The sequence below is a fragment of the Mirounga leonina genome, unplaced genomic scaffold (assembly GCF_011800145.1).
Source record: "Mirounga leonina isolate KUSES-001 unplaced genomic scaffold, KU_Mleo_1.0 Mir_53, whole genome shotgun sequence".
In the NCBI taxonomy this organism is placed as follows: domain Eukaryota; kingdom Metazoa; phylum Chordata; class Mammalia; order Carnivora; family Phocidae; genus Mirounga; species Mirounga leonina.
The window spans coordinates 63,582,766-63,601,592 of NW_023270807.1; the positions used below are offsets into that span (position 1 = coordinate 63,582,766).

General features: G+C 47.2%; 1 protein-coding gene across 1 annotated transcript in view; it reads right to left on the minus strand.

Moving 5' to 3' along the window:
* Positions 1-9,877: 9,877 nt before the first annotated feature.
* The window catches only part of SCML4 (Scm polycomb group protein like 4), a 131,706-nt gene continuing 122,756 nt past the window's right edge, over positions 9,878-18,827 (minus strand). The window contains exons 10-12 of the mRNA XM_034991740.1: positions 17,817-17,867; positions 13,651-13,796; positions 9,878-11,081 (exon numbers count right to left, since the gene is read on the minus strand). Of these exons, the coding sequence (XP_034847631.1) occupies positions 10,956-11,081; positions 13,651-13,796; positions 17,817-17,867 (323 nt within the window). The 3' untranslated portion in view covers positions 9,878-10,955. The remainder of the gene's footprint in view (positions 11,082-13,650; positions 13,797-17,816; positions 17,868-18,827) is intronic.

Below are 18,827 nucleotides of genomic sequence, written 5' to 3' on the forward strand. Positions count from 1 at the left end.
GAGCACATCGACCCACTCCTAAAGAACATGCTTGCTCGGAGCCTGCTTATTGCAAAGAGAGATCTGTAAATATATGCGATAAGAATACATATATGTTTATACACAGATAATTATCTGTATGAACAGCATGTGATGCAATTAAACTAGAGGATAAATAACTTTAATAAACTACATTTTGAGGCACATGAGGAATAAAATTCATATTCTTTCTAAGTTATGGACACAGCATCTTTTCTTCCCCCTGTTTTTTGTACCTTAGTGTAATGCTTATTTTCATTTAACCTAGTTATCTTATGTTTGCATGCTTTGCAAACTGAATTACAGAACCAAATTGCCTATTACAATTTACCATTATGTGACACAATTACATAGGAACACTTTGAAGGGAGAGGGTTCTCCCGATATTAAGAAACACTGATTACATCATGCTTACAAAGAACAAATATTAAGGAGAGGCTCTTTCCCAGGTGACAGAGTTTGCTGCTCTTTGTCTCCAGTGTAAATGCTGTTCCCCATTACAATGAGTTTTATTCATTGATTTCTGGTCTGCAAAATTAGATCCATTGAAATTTTTAAAAAGAAAGAAAAAAAAAAAGCTAGGCCCTAAAACTACACCATTTCCTAAGCTCAAAGCTCCACACTCTCCAAGCACTTCTAAATAAAGCATGGAATTGAAGTAATGTTCCAGAATTCCATTATGTCCACAAAAAGTGAAAGCACAATGAATTTCCAAGTATTTAAAGTACCTGTAATACACATACCAGGCCCTCCTTGCATGCACATGTGCCTCGGCACGAACAAATGATGCATAAACTTTCACTGGATGGCCTTTATCTCAAATTGCTAAACCCAATCATAAATACACACATGAATATGCATACACACACCCTTTTAAAATCTTTAATTAGAAGGGAGGGAGACCATCTAAGGCAATGCAATCAACCCTATTTTTCTTTTTTTTCCTTTTTTTTTTAACCCTATTTTTATTTTACCGAGATGGGGAGATGACCTGTTTGTACCCTTGGTTTCTGGCTCTTCCATGCAGTGCATGGTTAAGGACAGAAGCTTTACCAGGAAAAGGGTTCAGCTGCCACTCTCCCAGGTGGAGAGAGATCAGAAAGCCTCCTGCGTGGGCATAGCAGGGTAGAGAAGTAGAATAAAGACGTGGAAACATGAGATCAACTGAGCCTGAGTTGAAAGAAAGAATCTGACAATAAATCCCTCAACTTACAAAACAAAAGGCATAACATTTCAATCATCATCATTCAATCTCACAGGCTTGGAGAACATGGATTTCCACTTGCTCAGATGCCCTTGTTATTTAGCAAGAGCCTTGTCAGATAATTACAGCCTGGCCTAGCTAGGAAAACAAAAACCTTTTGGCCCAGTGACGCTTTGTGATATTACAATGGCACTTAATTAACAAAAAGTTTTCGCTGTTAGTGTAAAGAAAAAATGGCAACAGAAGACAATTATCATGAAATGATTTTGTTTCACCCATTTTTGTTTAGTTTTATTGTGTGTGTATAGAATAAAAAGCTACTTTATCTGCAAATGTACTTAAAGGAGAAAATATATTAATAAAATTACATCTAGGTATACGCAGGAGAGAAACGCTGTAATCAACCAATGTCTATAAAATGGAAATATTTGCTATATAAAGCAACGGATCTTTCAACATTTCTGGAGGATGAGATGAGAGGAGCTCATTTTTGTTTTTTAAACCTCAAGTGATCAAAGGTATAGCTGGAAGATGACAGCAAATTAAATACTGTGGTTTTGAATATGATGGATAATAAAAGAAATTAAAGTCCTTCAAATTCTCACACTTAGGCACAAACACTTTCAGATTCTGTGGTGGAAACAAGTTTGACTTCTAGGAAGACCTTGAGGGTGTGTGATTGTGCTGGATAAAGGCCAGGAATAGAGCATCCCCTTTTCAGAATTTTGCTGCCTTTCTCTCTCTTCTAAACCACATTTTCCTTTGAGAAATATATCATTGTCTTTCCCTACCCAGACTTACTATTGCACACTTCTCAGCAGACTTGTGAATGTCTAAAAACAAAACCTTACCCCAGAATGCTTTTGAGATAGGTCATCCTGCCTCATCTTTGATCCGGGCTGGCCCTCCTCGTTTACACTGAGGCACTGGACTGGCTTTGGTCATGGGGGGTGCAGTCAGTGTTAAGTGGGTCTGGACAAAGCTACATGTTCCATAAAGAACTGTGGAACGATAGGAATTGCTACTGGATGTCAGAGTGACCCATGCAGATTGCAGGAGGCAGCGTGGCTGGGAGAAACAACTCATGCTTTTCAAGAGGTATGTCAGATTGTCTCCAGGTCACTTGGCTCTTGACCTTCAGGACTGAATGAGGAGGAATCCCTAGACGGTTGGGCATTTGGGCCTGTGCTTAAGGAAGGTTGATGAATTGTATCAGGGAGATGTCTGGGTGAGTCACAGAATGAAGCATTTAAAAAGGATAGGACTCAAATGAAAATAAAAATAAAAGGAACGGGATTCTTGTTCCCAAACTCAAGGACAGACTGAGAGGGCTAGACCTTGAGAAATGGAAAGATCAAGTGGAGATCAGGTCGGGAACATGACAGAGCTGAGGAATGCTGTGGGTGGGTAATGAGAGGACAGTGGAAGGCAGGCAAGGGTCAGGACTGCTGGACCAGGGAGGGAAGAGACTAACTGTTAGTTCTTTATTTCTCTCTCCACCCCCGTCTCCTTCCCAAAAAGCATTTGAACTAGTGGAATGGAGAAAAACAGAAAGGAGTAAACAAAGACTTAGAGAGGAAGGAAGGAAGGAAGGAAGGAAGGAAGGAAGGAAGGAAGGAAGGAAGGAAGGAAGGAAGGGAGGGAGGGAGGAAAGAAGGAAGGGAAGGAAGTTAGGAAGGGAAGGAAGAGAAAGAAAAAAAGAAAGAAAGGGTAGAAACAAATGAGAAAGGATGGCAAAATCATGCTTAGGTGGCTTTGAGGAAGAGTTATGGGCCCATGAGAGAAGAGTATAAGAAAGTATCTAGATGAGGTCAGACAGGGAGAGAAGCAGAAGCTACAAGTCATAAAACACGAGAGTGAGGAGCCAGCAGCCGCACTGATCTTTGCTGAGAGTAACTACTGTCACTGCCTTTAAAGGTCACTTGGATGCCCCTTCCTTTTCCTGCTGAGGAGATGGGGCTACGGGGTGGGTAATGCAGAGAGTCGTTTCTTTTGCACTGCCCCATCATCTGCCCTCACAGAGTTATGTGGGACGCAGGGGAGATGACATGGAGAAGGTCCTACACTGGAGATGAGCTGTCCAGGTGTTCCTATTGCTTCTTCCTCCCAATTCCTCTGGATTTGGGGGCTCTAGGTATAAAAACAGGGTCTGTATACTTGCATATACTCACGATATACTGAGGTTACCATGCCCAAAGATACAGCGAGATTACTTTAAAATGAACATGGTGGATGTTATACATCCCGATGATGCTGCCCTTCAAAGCTGTCTATGCATTGCAGCTCCTTATACCAATGCCTGCCTAATATATTTAAGTTGAGAAATGAATTGTGGCTGTTCTTGCTCGAAGTTTTGGACCAACTGAGGAAACACACAAGGAAAAGACAAACTAATGAGTATGGAGAGATGCCTTTTAAAATCTCAAATGGATTACCGGACACCACCCCAGTGGCTTTGGCTTGTTCTGAAAAGAAAAAAACATCCACTCCCAAGGGACGATGGTACGCTTCCAACCACACTTTGAAAGGAAAGTGTTCTGGCTTCTAAAGATGACCCAGAAGAGATGAACTAAAAAATATCTGGGCAGTGATAACATCCTTGGAATACGTGCCCAGGCTTTTAAAGGTGATTTCCTTGAAGGTGGAACACTCTAAATTTTGGTGTGGTTATGAAAAAAAAAAAAAAAATTGGTCCTATGATTGTTTTACATAACCACTTGGGAAAAAGAGAAGTCCCAGATATTTCTGAATCTGCTCTCAAGGACGGAGATGGGTAAAGCATGGCAGAGGACAGGGGAAGGTTCTCTTCTATGCATCTCCTACAGGCTGTGTCTTCTCGAACAGGCTTGCTGCATCCGCATGTATGACAGAGTGGCTTGTGCGGGAGGCCCAGTTTGGCGGACTTGCCCTCTCCAAGGTGAGTGAGGTTCTGGAAGTGCGGGGGGTCATGGAAAGAACTTACCTTCCTGTGCAAGTTTACCCATAGATGGAAACTCTCATTTGTGAGAGGTGTCACAGATTGTGAAGGAGGAGGAAAAGATGTTTTAAAAGTAAAGCTGTAAATACTACTCTCTAATGCTTGCAATAGACCACAAGGCCAATCGGAATGTGAGATCTTAAGACAAAGGGAGGCAAGTGAAATGCAAGTCGGTGACTGCAGAGGTTGGGAGAGCCAGGAAATAAAAGGCCACATGCTCTGCTTTGGCAATTCTCCTTTCAATAAAGATAATGGGGTTCAAAGAGAAATTAGTGGCTTTTTGACAAAAATATGAAAACTGGTCACACGTGTTCATTTAGTTCATTAACAAGGTGCCTTTTTTTATGGCAAGTGCTATGAAAGGTGCTAGCTAATATCTACTTTTTCCAAGCACCGAGATTTAAGTATTTTTATAGAGAATCTGCTCCATAATCCAGAATTTTATGTAAGTAAGCTACATAAACTCCATGTTTTATTTAGTTTAGGGTCTGATTTCTAAATCATTGCTAGATAGTTCTTCTGATTAAGACAAAATGTCCCAGAAAGCAAAATCTCCCTTTGCGATCCCTCTCAAACATCCCCCAATTCCCACTTCTGGTTGCATGAACTCACAAATACACACTCACTCGTGAATGCACATACAAGCACGAAATGTAACTTGGGCCTGGGGTCATAACTGTGTCACTCTTTCATACCGTCAGGGCAGACCATGTTTATTTTTCTATCATTGATTATAACTTATTTTTATCTAAACTAAAGCTTTCTTAGTTCATCATATCACTAATGAGTACAATTAAGAGATAGGCCCTCAGCATCTCATAGCATTTTCTTCACAGTTAATGAAGTGCATGGTCTTACAGATCCATTCACACAATCCATCCACTCCTCTCCTGCCCACGTGCTCAGGTAACTCACATGCCTATGTGACCACAGCCAGATTCACAGCTGCACTGAAGATTCTCCCAGGACCCCCTTTTGTGCATGTGTGAGGCCACAAGAATTTCGCTAGTTCTTCATGACAGGGCTGATGAATCTGAGGGCCATGACCTAGCTAAGTTCTACATTTATATAAAGTGTCTGCCCCCTATCCTCATGTAGCAGAGCTGGGATCTACTTGCCAATGTCGATTTGGATTTAGGTGCGGTTTACTGCATGGGCGAGCTCTGTTAAAAAGAGAAAGATTGCAGAGTTGGCTTCATCTCAAACGTCTGTGTGTGATTCACAGACATCTGTGTCTCCCTGAGAAATAACTTTTTCATAACCAGAGCTGTCCAACAGAGAAACAAGCCACTTCCTATGGGAGTGAACTCCCCCTAATGGGAAGTAGTCGGGCACAGCTGTTTCTCAGGGCTGTGGGGAAGGCCATCTAGCACTGGGTGGGGAGGCAGAGCCTTCCTGAGATTTGGGGATGCTACATTTATGATGGAGGTGGCGTCCAGTCACACGGGTGACGGGGAAAGGGCACTCCATTAGGGTCTGCTCTTGCACGGTGAGCTGTTCGGAAAAGCAAGGCACCAGGTGGGTTCCAAAGTAGGATCTAACGGAAGACGTTTGTGTTGGCCTTTTGAGTCAAGCATCGGTGCGTGGAACGAGCTCTAAGGCTCAGGTAATACGGTGGAACGACAGAGCAGAGCGTGGTGGGCTGGCAGCCCAGAGCAAGTCTGAGTGGTATACGGAGACCCTTTGGACAGAGAGATGCTGCAGTCCCCACACTGGCTGACGTCGTCACTATTTGATCACCTGCTGAGCCACCTCTTCGCCTTTGGATGTGTCTCCACTCCTCTCCTGCCCACATGCTCTTAATATCGACTCCGGGTACGGCATCCTCACCTGGTGGAAGGCGTCATTCTTAAGTTCTGCTTTCTGCTCTTCCCCTGGAGGAACTCAAGCTCAGTGCTAAGTGAGGAGAACCGCCCTCAGGCTCTGTATGTAGGATTTGAAAAGCACAGGTCTGGGGGCCTGCTTGAGGAAGCAGGGAGTGAAGAAGAGCAAATCTCCCTCTAAAAATGTACTTTTGCCCAGAACTGTTTCTAAGTTAGGGGAATTTCCTAAAGTCTGAGAGAGCCAGAGTGAACGTTCTTCTTAAGTACAGCGTTTTGGTGAAGTCCATGTGTGATAATACCACTGTAACCACAAAGGAATTTACCACAGGAAGTATCCCAGCTGTTGCTTATTAGCATTAGAACAAATTACACAAAGCAAATTGTTAGCAGACATGTTTCCATAATATTTAACTGGTGGCAATAAATAAGAGAGATTCTCCTTCAAGTAAACGTTAGACTTTCAAAAATCCAGCTTCCAGTTGTCCACGAAGGAATCGTCTTCGATTGGGGTAACCACTGGAGGGAAGGACTCCTTGGAAGCTGGGGCTCGCAGGGCTCTTCCCTGGACAGCACAGCCCGAAGTGGTGCTGGAAGCTGAGCGGCTGTGAGTGCAGCGGGGCGTCGGCCCTGGGGTGACATCACAAGATGGAAACCGGAATGGCGGCATCTCTAGACATCTGACCATCTGCGGGATTCACCTCTGGGCTTCTCAAGTGGCCTTCTCATGCCACCGGGGATAGGGGACATAGCAAGACCACAGCAGAGCTGGGCAACCACTCGGTTCTTGGAGTGTGTTTATAACAAAAAATAAACCACATCCACCGACAGGCTTTCTTTCAGGCCTTAACAAAACATTGCAGCTTTACAAAGTTCATCTAGTCCCTCACCATCCCATGTCTTGTTATCAGAGGTTAGAAAAAAAGGTGAGTCCAATCTCTTCATCCTGTCACCCCTCTAGGGAAGAGCTGAAGAAGTGCCCTGTCAGAGCATTTGTCACCTGCTCACACGTACGAAAACCTGGCTGGGTAGAAATAAAGCAGAATACTTCCATCTTTCAAGACCTTCCGGCAGTGACTAAACTCCAGTCCTTGGTCACCTCCGGGCATTTCCAGTTATCTCCAGAGAGATGACAAATTTCTCCTCAAGCAATCTCAAAAAATCATTTAAAAAATGACTTTAATTTTAAAAAGTAAGAAAGATTCCATACAGCACATAAATACAAAAATAGGTTATTGCAGCTTCAGGGGTTGGGATTGTGAGAGGAGGTGCTCTTTTATCGTTTTCCTAAGAAATTTATAGTTGTGTCTTCCTTCTCTCACCGGTTTCCTTCTCAAGCAAACCAACCTTAGCTCAGGACTCCTTCCCAATAGATTTAAATAGCGTCTTTGGTTCTCCTGGGGAGCTCTTCGCTCCTTCCTGATCAAAGGGGAAAAACCTTGGCCGCGCTGCTGAAGAGAAATGGTGGGAGCCTGGTGAACTCTCTGGTGGGCACTAAACAAGGCGCTCAAGACGTCTGTTCCCTGCCCCGCGGCTCCCCGCCCCGGGGGGGCGCTAGGCAGCACCTGAGGGAGGCCGGCCCAGAGCCCGGCACTGTCCCCAGCGGCCTCCAGGGCGCACCCTGCTGGCAGGAAAGGGGATACCTCGTCCCAACCGCCGAGAGCGGGTTCTGCCTCCCAAGTTCCAAACTGGGGAGGCTTTTTTTTTTTTTTAAAGATTTTATTTATTCATAAGAGACAGAGAGAGAGAGAGGCAGAGGGAGAAGCAGGCTTCCCACTGAGCAGGGAGCCCGATGCGGGACTCGATTCCAGGACCCTGGGATCATGACCTGAGCCGAAGGCAGACGCTTAACCATCTGAGCCACCCAGGCGCCCTGGGGAGGCATTTTAAACCAAGCAAAGCGAATAGCTGACACGCTCTCAGCCTCTTCCTTAGGCTCTTCCAACCACTGTGTTAGGGGACACACACACACACACACACACACACACACACCCTACATCTTTTACCTGAAGTCTTCACAAAGGGATTCATGTACTTATGAAATATTTAAAATGAATTTAGGCAATAGAATTGTCTCTAGATTTTTTTTTTAAGTGTTTAACAGAAACGGGTGATTGGAAATGTCTGGACACGAACACACACACCCACACACTCTAATTTGGAATTATGCAAAACTATATCATTATTCACCACAACCTGAAACACAGCTACCGCAGTGGAATAACAAGTACCGTATCCTTACAAGGGTGAGGCTCCCAAAATAAGCTCACATTTGGACGAGAGTGACACACATGGCCTGACTCTTGAAGGTCCATTTAGAAGAAATGGCCTGGCATGTTTTACATTTGCTGAGCTATTTAGCTGCCTGGTTTGACAAGATGTTTGAAAGGGGTGAAAATTAATTATAATTGCAGTATTGCTACAATAATTTTGTTGGCTAATTGCATTTCAGTGCAAAAACAGGCAAGGAGGAATTTCCTCCCTGGGTTATTTTCTGATATGGCAGATTCATTTTAAGAGTAATGAGATTTTTAAAAAGTCAAACCTTAAATATCATGGCTTCAGCAATCTGTCCTGCTTAAAGTTTAATGCAAAATGAGATCGCACCTCCGTGAGAGCAGTTACACGTGAACATGGATCCAGTTTTCTCCTAGACTTGAGATGAGAAAAATCTCTCTCCCCTGGAAACTACTCAAAGTATCTCTTTGACATTGTTTGGGGATGATTTTAATTTGGGAGCACCAATGTTCATGCCTTTGTAGTGAGAGAGGCACTGGTGAGGGTGGGAAGGAAGTTTTGAAAGTCAACGAGGTATATGTTGATGAAAGAGGCATGACAAGTTTCAGAGGACTGAGCAAAAAACAGCCGATGGGCTGTCGTGGGGTTTTCTAGATCTCACTATTTTCACACTGGCAGTTCTGAATACATAAACTAGCCGTGGCCTTTTGAGGGGACTGATCTAACTCCAGACCATCCATGAGCACTCATAATGAACAAACTTTGAGGGGCAGAGTCATTTTGTCACTTTAGAATCTTGGAAGACTCTGTCCCCGAGGCCTGATTCAAGGTAGGATTGTCAGGTGCTGAAAGCAACAGACACTAAGCCCTTCAGCAACCTGATGACTCAAGCTCAGGTCGGTAAGCAGGGGTAGGATGTGGCCCTCCTTCCCATCTCTGTCATGCTTTAAGTCCAGCCACCATTTGTGTGCCTAAAAAAGGATTTTGCTAGGATGTGCTTTCTCAAATATTGCTCGTCAAAGTGGGTCTAACAGCATGGCATGGAATCTTCCTTATGGTCTTCCTCCAAGTTCTAACTGATTTACAGAAGATCAGTATGCAAATCTAGCCTGGTTGGCCTCAAGGCTGCACAGCTCCTGTCCCACACAAGGGCACCCAGTTGAGGGGGAGGGGGAGGAAATCCCCCCCTGCTCCGTTCATCACCTGAGACCCCCTGCTCGGCTGCATCCCCGGAGAAAGGTGTGCTTTTTCTAATTTGCATTTGGGCCAAGGGGGACCCTGAGTTTTCTTTGATCCTCGCCCTCCCAGAGATTGCAGAGTCTAGTATTCATCTCCTCATCTCTAACACTGTGGATGTTTTTAAGGAAGAGGATATGCCCATGGCAAAGGTGAATTCATTTTGAAAATGTGTTTCCTCTTCAGCAAGGGAGGACGAATAAAAGAAAGAGGGAAAGAGAGGAAGGAGAAGGATAAAAAGAATGGAGATGAGGTTGCCCTCTGCCTCGTAAACTGGGGACTTGTCCTTCCTTGGACACAGCTGCAAAGGGGTGAAAAATCGATTTTTTCCTATTACTCCACGGCGAGGAAGGAAAACCTATTTGTAAATGGAATTAAACCCAATAACAGCATGTCTGTGTATTTGTTGAGAACTAGAAAAATTAGCCAGCGGTACAACTACACAATCCAACAATGTAACAAGAAATCAACACTCTCCCATTTCAAAGCTTATCTGAGACACTTTTCTAAATTTTTTAAAGAAACACCCATGGGCTAAACGTCACTAAGACTCTTCAACGTGCCAACACATCAACACCCCAGTAAGGACCCTGAAAGGGAAGGAACTCCAAAGCCCCATCTGGGAAGAACGTACTTCCAAATTTTTGCCTTTGCTGCTTGGGCATCTCAGTCAGTCAATAATGACTGGATATGAACTAGAACGTCCTAGAAGATAGTTTCTTCCCCAAGTTGCAATCTGTGGTGCTGACTGTGGAAGAAATTCTCCATGTCTGTGTGCTAGATCTTGTTCACAGAGACCCTAACCCGACCACTGAGTACTAAATCAGCAGGCTGCCGCTGGGAGGGTCCTGAAACTTCATTAGCAGTCTGCCCTCTAGTGGGACAACACAGTACTTCGGATAACTAGGAATAGAAAAAGATTTTTTTCTTCTCTTTCAGAGAGCAAAAGAATTCAAGTTTTCCAGATAGTGCAAGGTGAGGAGGCGTGTTTCCTCAGAAGACAGCTTCCAGAGCTGAATTAAGCAAGGCTCACAATGACAGGTCCCTGGGGCAGAGTTAAAGACAGGTGGTGCTATGGTGGAGTCCCTGTAGAGACAAAGGTCTTTCTTCTCACATCCTTGGAACCCTCCATGGTTCTCCGTGGGCTATAGCATTGGGTTCCCTGATCTCTCATCATAAAAATAGGACCCATTCTCAGAGCAACCAACCTATAAAAATGCTAAAATAATAGGCTTTTCCATTATTTTTTTTGGCAAATCATTAACACAGAGGAGCCTTTCAAAAGGGCCATGTTGAATTTTTTTTAAAGGCAGAGATGCACAAGTTTTATAAAAAGACCCAGTCTTTGTGGCTGTTATTTTTCAGGAGAGAATCCATTTTGTGATGGTGCTGGATGTTGGTAAGGCAGAAGATGATCTTGAGACCTGTTGTCTGGACTTCGCTTCTATCTTTGTAAAAACCTTCAGAATTTGGCTTGCTTCAGTTTATCAATATGGTAGCAGAGTTTCAGCGCGGGTCCCAGTTTCAGACCCAAGTACTTCATGATCATATCGCTCTTCAGCAACAAGAGTGCATTGCCATCAATCTCCTGGTGGAACAGGATCAGAAACAAGAAAATCCAGAAGATGGTCAGATTTATCAAACAGTGGCTACGGTTAACAGAGGGTCAGGGGATGAGGTAAGGGAATATGGATTCACTCAGGCACACATTCTCTTAGTCCCAAGGCAATATCTTCTTTTAAAAAATAAAGCAAACAAATACTGTGTTCCTCTTCCCATAATCTCCCTGAGGTCATACGACACACTGGATTTTTCATATTCCTGCTCCCGATTGAAGGAACAAAACATAAACCCCAGTTATGTTCCCAATATGCCCCCTGTGATGTTTATCTCCTTATCTGCTTTAGGGCTAAAGGAGCAAAAAGTTTGCAATGGACTTAACGTTTGTGTTCCTCACCCAAATTCAAATGTTGCAATGCTACCCACCCCCCATGTGACGGTATTTGAAGGTGGGGGTTAGGCCAAACTAGAAGGCAGGTCAGCCTGAGTTCAAGCCCCAGGCCGATGTGATGGTATTTAGAGGTGGGAACTTTGGGAGGTCATGAGGTCATGAAGGTGGAGCCCTCAGGAATAGGATTAGTATCCTTCTACAGCAAGATGGCAGTCTGCAACACAGAAGGAGGCTTCCCACCCTGATCTTGGACTTCCAGCCTCCAGAGCTGAGGAATACATTGCTCTTGTTCATAAGCCAGCCGGTCTACGGCCCTTTGTTATAGTAGCCTGAACAGACTAAGACAAAGTGTCATCCATCAGCTGGACCCCGAAACTAGCAATGACCCTTCCATTTCAGGTGCTGGTATGAGGCCTTGGTATTCTTTCCATCACCCTAATCTCTTGTTTCTTTTCTTGGTAAGCCCACCGACCTTGAGCTGATTACCAAATTGCTAATTGCACTTGATGAGGGATTTCAGGTGTTTGGCCCTGTTAATAATACCAGGTGGCATACAACTAAATAATGCACCTGCTTCATCTCAGGGTTTAGCACAACGAACTACTAAGGGGATGCCAGCCCCTTGAGGTCGTGGTATCATTCCCATTTGTCTCTGAAAATGGTGACCCTCCAGAACACATGTTCGATTCATGAACCTAGTAAGGCTCGGTTTCCTCACTCACCCATACTGTTATTTTCAGGTCACAAGAGACAAAGATAGTTTGGGTGCTCAGGTCAGGGGAAGAGGCAGTTACAGGACTCCTACAACTATGTGAGGGCCCCCCTGCCCCTCTCATGCATCTAGCCAGCCAGCCAGAAGCACCCACTTTGTATCACTCACTCTCTGTGTCGTTGGCAAAATGGCAGAGTGGGCAAATCTCATCTGTGAGCCTAATCTTCTCTCTTCCCCCCACCTCCTAGACTTCCACCATCCCCTACCACTCTGGAAGACAGCCAGACTCCTCCCACTCAGATCCGTCTCAACGTAACCCTCTCTGGGGTCCTTGTTCTCAAGGCTCCCCTGTCCAGTGACATCAGATATATCGCTAATGAAATGTGAGGGTCGGGTTAGAGGAGTCTCCCCAGATCTGAGAACATGGTTTCTATGACAGAATCACCAAATAAAAGAAAGAGACAGGAGGCGGAATCATGGTAACTGTGGTAGGCCAGAATGACGCTCCCTCGCTTCCCCCCCAAGATGTCTACGTCTTGCTCCCTGAAGCTGGGAGTATGTTAGGTTACCTGGCAAAAGGCAATTAAGGTTGCTAATGAGCTGGCTTTAAAATAGGGGGAATACCCTGGATTACCGGGTGGGACAGACAGTGTAATCACCAGGATCCTTAAAAGTGGAAGAAGAAATCAGAAGAGAGAACCGGAGCTGGCAGCCTGGGAAGGACTCGCCTGATGCTGCTGGATTTGAGGACAAGGGCCGAGCCATACAGGGCCAAGAAATGAGGGTGGATCCCGATGCGGGAAAAGGCAGGGAAACGAATTCTCCCTCGAGTTTCCAGAAAGCAATTGTCATCCCTGCAGACGCCTTGACCTCAACCCACTGAGACCCTGGTCAGACTTGTGACCCACTGAACTGGAAGATGATAAGTCTGTGTTGTTCTAAGCTAGATGTTCGTGGTAACTGGTGACAGCAGTAAATGGAAACCTGGCAGAGTAAGCTGGGCAGATGCAGTATTAATTACTACCTACCTACTTCTTTTTTCATTTACCATCTTTATATATTTCAGATTCTCCTAGTTTTGTGAATACGTGTGAACGAAGGCTAGCTACAAGCCAGGCACCGTGCTGAACACCTGACGGGCGTCTTCTCATCGAATCCTCCAAGCAGCTTAGGAATCTGTGCTATTACAGTTCGCCTGGCATATTGTACGTGTGCTATAAATGTCGAATGACCAGCCAGACGGATGGATGGGCAGGAAAACAGGCACTCCTAATAAAGGCCAAAACGAGGGAACAGATGGGACAAATATCCCTTCTTAAAAACAAAACTATGTGGTTGTTCTGCTCTGAGAAGCCTGTGGCTCCATCTGGCCTCCCCAGCGCTTAGTTTAGCCCACCCCCTTCTGCAGCCCTGGGGCTGCCTGACCCTCAGCCTTCGTGCAGCCCCCCACCCACCCACCCACCCACTCCGGGGCCGGGCCCACCCTGCGCCTACGTGCTTTCTGAAGAGCTCCACGTGTGGACCCAGAGCCTGCGGGTCAGCGTCTTTCACGAACCAGACCACATCCTCCACAGTCCAGGTGCACGGGTTCCTGCTCCTCGGCCGCCTGGTGTCCTGCCCGTCGGGGGAAGGGCTCGAGGCTGGATGGGTGGGCACAGAGACGAGCATGAGACACGGGGACGAGGGCCTCCCCGCCTCCCCGGTGCCGCCTGCTCCCACCTGGCCCGAGTGACCTTCTGCGCCAGAAGAAGGCTGGGAGTGGCCGCTCGCCTCGGGAGCCTGGAGCTCGGGGAGGCCACTCCCGGAGGCAGAGCCTTCCATCCGTGCACAAGTCCTCTGTTCTCCCAGGGAGTAACGTGTTAGAAAATGGATCTCCTTCAACAGGCTGCGATTCTGATCCACGCTCGAGTTTTAAAAACCCCTCCTGCTCAGCTTTGTGTCAGAGCCCCTGGCCTCCCGTAGCCGGGTCCTTGGTGACCTGAGAAAGCTGGCTAAGATCAGTGTCCCTGTGGGCCCCTCCTGCGCTGGGGGGCAGGAACGAATGCAGCTCCTCCCTGCCTCCCCGGGGACACCGTGACCATAGAGAAGTGGCCGAGCTGAGGTGCATTTGGGTCCTTATTCGTGGTCTCTGCCACCCATGCTTGGAACCCCTGTCTGTGAGGGCCCCGAGCAGAAAGGAGAGGTGGTCTTGCCACTCCAGGCGTGCCCTGAGTGCCTTCACCACCCCCTGCTCTTCAGAGCACGTGCTCCAATCTACCCCTCAGCCTGGGAACCCCTTGACAGCCAAGGGCCTACTCCTGTGCCTGGTGCGTAGCTGGTCCTCGAACAACGATGACCGCAGGAGTTGCACTGTTGCATCCGGGAGTCTCCCGCATGGCAGGTTAAAGCTCATCCTCCTTCCCCTGCACCAGCTTCTCCCCCCGCCCCTCAGGTTTCTGAAACCACAGTGATGTCTCTGCTTCTACCTCTATCTCTAGCATTCCTTATTCGCTCCCCACATGAATTATTCTAAAGCTCTTAGAAGGAAGCCTCTCACACAGGATCCTCCCTTCCATCCTGCTTCCCCTAGCTGGGAACCTTTTACCCAAACCCCTGCAAAGGTTTTCTATGGGCGTCCTTGCCCTGGGATCTCTTCCTTCAAGAGCAAAACTGTCTACTGCCTCAACGCTTTCCCCAGACCCAGCTCTGTCTGTGCCCCCTTGTGAATGTCCCTTGCCTACTATGCACGGACTCCAGAGTCCACAGTCTAGCTCAAGGTCAAGGACTCTCTTTGGTCTTAATAATATCTTTCCTTCTGAGACAGAGGGGAAGAGCTTTGGTGCCAGAGAGACCTAGGGACAAATTCTGGAGCCGTCCATTCTGGAGTCAGCTCATTGGCTGTAAAATGGCAACGCTGTCCTCCAGGAAGGGCATGTGTCAGGACTGAAATGGGATCAGGCCCAGCCCTAGAGGCTACTGTGCATCAGGTGCTCCCCAGAGGGAAGGAGGCACCCTGCCTGCCTCCACTGCCCTCCTGCACACTCCCATCCGGGCACGCCGACCAAGTGTCTCCCCAGCTTCCCTTCTCCGTCTTTAGCCGGTGCTTTCTGCTTTCCTCTAGAAGCATTTACCCTCCCCTTTCCATAGACGTTCCACAAGCCATCAAAGCCCAGGCAGACCCTTCCCAGGCAGTGTGTCTGTGTCCTGCCATCTGGATGTCCCCTTCCTCGGCTTTTAACGCCCACACCTTTGTTCTAAGATGCTTTCCACAATTGCCTTATGCTGCAGGTATGCGTGTCTGTAACCTCCACTTAGGTTTAAGTTTCTTGAGGATGATCGTTTTCATTCCCCCCAACCCCACCCCTACCCCATTCATTCCGTAAACATCTACTGAGCGTCTCTTCTGTACCAGGTCCGGGACAAAGTGATTGGTGAAAAACAGGATCCTCTCATTACAGGGTTTATAATCATTGGCTCCTCTCCAATTCTAAGTAAATGTGTTTGAAATATGGGCGCAATATACTTTGTAGAAACAGTATAAATAACTCATACAAAAGCCTTGAGCAGGTAATTCTTAATCCTATTTTCAGGCCTGAAGAAAGCAGAGGCTCTGAACAATGAAGTGGTTTCCCTACAGAATAATTCTACGTCCAGAAGCCTCGGCTTCTATTTCCCTCCTCCAGCCCCAGGGTGCGGTGGTTCCTGCTCTTTTCTTGCTCCTCTTTTTAATGTGCTTGAGAAGGAAGGGCACAGTTCTCCATTAGTGCTGAGCGAAGTACAGCATCGCATTTCCACGTCTGCCCTAAAATCATAATGGTTTGCTTGAGAATTGGATTTACTTTGAGATTTCCCCTGCCTTTTCCTTGCTGGACCTGGAAGGGTCCCCTAAGGTGGGTTGGCACGGGGCATTTTGCTGGGAAACTGTTAATGCACCCTGGAGCCATCTGAATGCCGATGCATGCTTATTAGAGATGATTTCACTGCATTTAAAGACATCTGCACTCAACATGGGGACGAGGAATCACGGAAATCACGGAAATCGCATTCGCCTTGGAATCCGCCCCATCGGAGCTTCGGCGCTAATCGGGGTGATAATAGATGCTCTGATTACAAAGGCTGGAAGTCTTTCGGTGCCAAGAATGATTTTAGAGTGTTCTGAGCAGAGGTCAAATCGAGTTTCCTGTATCTGACAGGAAGGGAGAATACCAGACCGATTCAGGGCAGCATCCCGGGGAGCCTAAGCTCCTTGAGCAAGGTCAGGGCACAAGTTTGCCAGGGGCCGCGGCGGGGGTGGGGGGGCAGGTTAAGCAAGAGGGGCAGGCTTGTCTTTATGAGGAGGCTCTCCAGGTGATGGCTGTGGACGGAGGCAGCCCGGTTGGAAAGCGGCTCCGCTCCTGGTGCCCGGTGCTTGCTGTGGGCATTTTTCACTTTTCCAGGATGGAACGGCAGCAGCCGGGCCTGGCTTGGGAGCCTGTCCGAGGGGACCTCTCAGCCATACAAGACAGAGAGCAGCAGAAAGCCTGTCACACCTTGGGAGTTGCTCAAGATCCAAAGCACATAAACTCGCTGTAGAAGGAAGAGAAATGGAACTTTCCAGTGGCAGGTTTGTAAAGCGTTTGCAGTGGTGTGTGCTCACAAGATAATAAATACGCCAGGCCCCTCCAGTGGCTGTGAAGGTGTCAGGAAGACAGATGGGTCCGGCCTGACACAGCCAGGCCAGGCAGAGGTCACTGGACAGCAGTGAGACATGACGGATGTGAAGAGAATCTTGCTCTTAAAGGACGAGGGTATGTGAAGTGCTCACCAAACGCCTTTCTGGGAAGGCAGCATTCTCCAGCTCAGGGAACTTTGTGTATGTCATGTGCCTTCACTGGAGCTGCCAGAGACAGAGAAGAGTGACACCCAGCTGCGAATGGATGTGTAACTAAAGATGCCGCTGGTTGTTTCTAAGGTTGAGCTCACACGCACCAGGAACAGAATGCCCCCGAGTCAGTGCTTAGAGCAACCCCAGGCACTGTCACAGCCTAGGTCCTTGCACTGCTGTCTGTGAGTCTCTGTGTCTCACATGTGCCCACAACCACACACATAATCTCCTTTTGCTCATTCATAATTCAAAGAAAATTTTTTAGCTAACAGTAGAGCCATGTGGAAAAATGGAATGAGCAATGAGCTGGGAGTCAAAAATCCCTACCACCCACCAGCTATGTAAGCATCTTTGTGCTTCCCAGGTGTGAAATGAGGGAGTTGGAGTTGGAGGGAATCTCTAAGGTTCCATCTCTGCTGCCGTTTTGGTCCCTTTTGGCCACAGGCTGTCACGCACAACACCAAGGGAGTTACCCTCTCACGTATCAGAGAGCCTCATCAGTGTGTCCACATGCAGAACACACTGACTGAAGAGCCAACAGCCAGGCGTGTAGCCCTGTCCAGGCCCTGATCATTCCCAGTGGGCTTCGGTTTCCTCATCTTGTTTCTCAAGAGTATTGTAAGAATCAAGTGAGTATGTGGCCTTGGGCTGGAGCCTGATGAAAAGCATCTTGAAGGGAAGCCCATGAGTCTCCAAAAGGGACCTCTCCAAAAAGTGTCCTTCCTCAGGCTGCCTGTGAGGCCCCTTGGCCCTCTCAGCCTCTCTAGCAGCTGGATCTGGGTTGGGAGGGATGGGGGTGAAGGCAAGGGGACAGTACCTGTGTTCTCAGCTCCTGCTGGTGATCTGGTCCCTGTAGAATGCATCCTTCCTAGAAATGAGGCCATGCAGAGTGTATGAGGTGCCCAGGCTAGCTGGGCAACATCAGATGGTTTAAAACAGTGTTGTTTTCATTATTTCTATTGTAAGAATTTTCAAGACTCTATGAGGTGACAAAGATAGGAGATAGAAGAGAGCCTGACTAATCCTCAAATTTTAATCAGGTTTTTTTTTTTTTCCTAAAGATTTATTTATTCATTTTAGAGAGAGAGTGTGTGTGCAGGGCTGGGGGTGGGGGAGAGGCAGAGGGGAAGCAGACTTCCTACTGAGCAGGGAGCCCGAGACACACAGGGCTTGACACGGGGCTCAATCTGCGGACCAGGAGATCAGGACCTGAGCTGAAACCAAGAATCCATGCTTAACCAACCGAGCCACTCAGGCGCCCCTCGGGTTTTTTCTTTATTCCTTCAAGACCAGCTGACGTGCTGTATGAGAAGAGAGGATGCCTGTAGAGACAAGGAGAGACCACAGGCCTGAAATGAGGCCAAATTGGGCTGGATCCTTCTCTACCACCACAGACACTGTGACCTCTGGGCAAGCAACCTGACCTCTGCTGGGAAGCTTCCAGCCACTCCTTCTCTTCACTGCCCCTCCCCAGTCAACTCCTGCTTCCCTGTCTGGCTGGCTCCACTGTCACTTCCCAGGGAAGCCTTTCCCATCTGCCTGGAGTAGGCTCAGTGACTCCCCCCTAGCCCATTCTCTCAGAGCGTCCATACTTTTCCTTTGGAGCAATAGTCGCAGTTGTCATTAAATTTGTGCAATATTGTTAATGTTTGTCTCTGTGGAATTGCACACTGTCGGAGAACAGGGCCCCCATGTGTCTTGCTCACAGCTCCATCCTTAGACCTGAGAGGAGCCCGCAGCATAGTATGCTCAATAAGTATCTGCTGGCTGAGCAAACTCTCTCTGAGTCTTAGTTGCCTCACCTGTCAAACACCTACCGTGTTGTGAG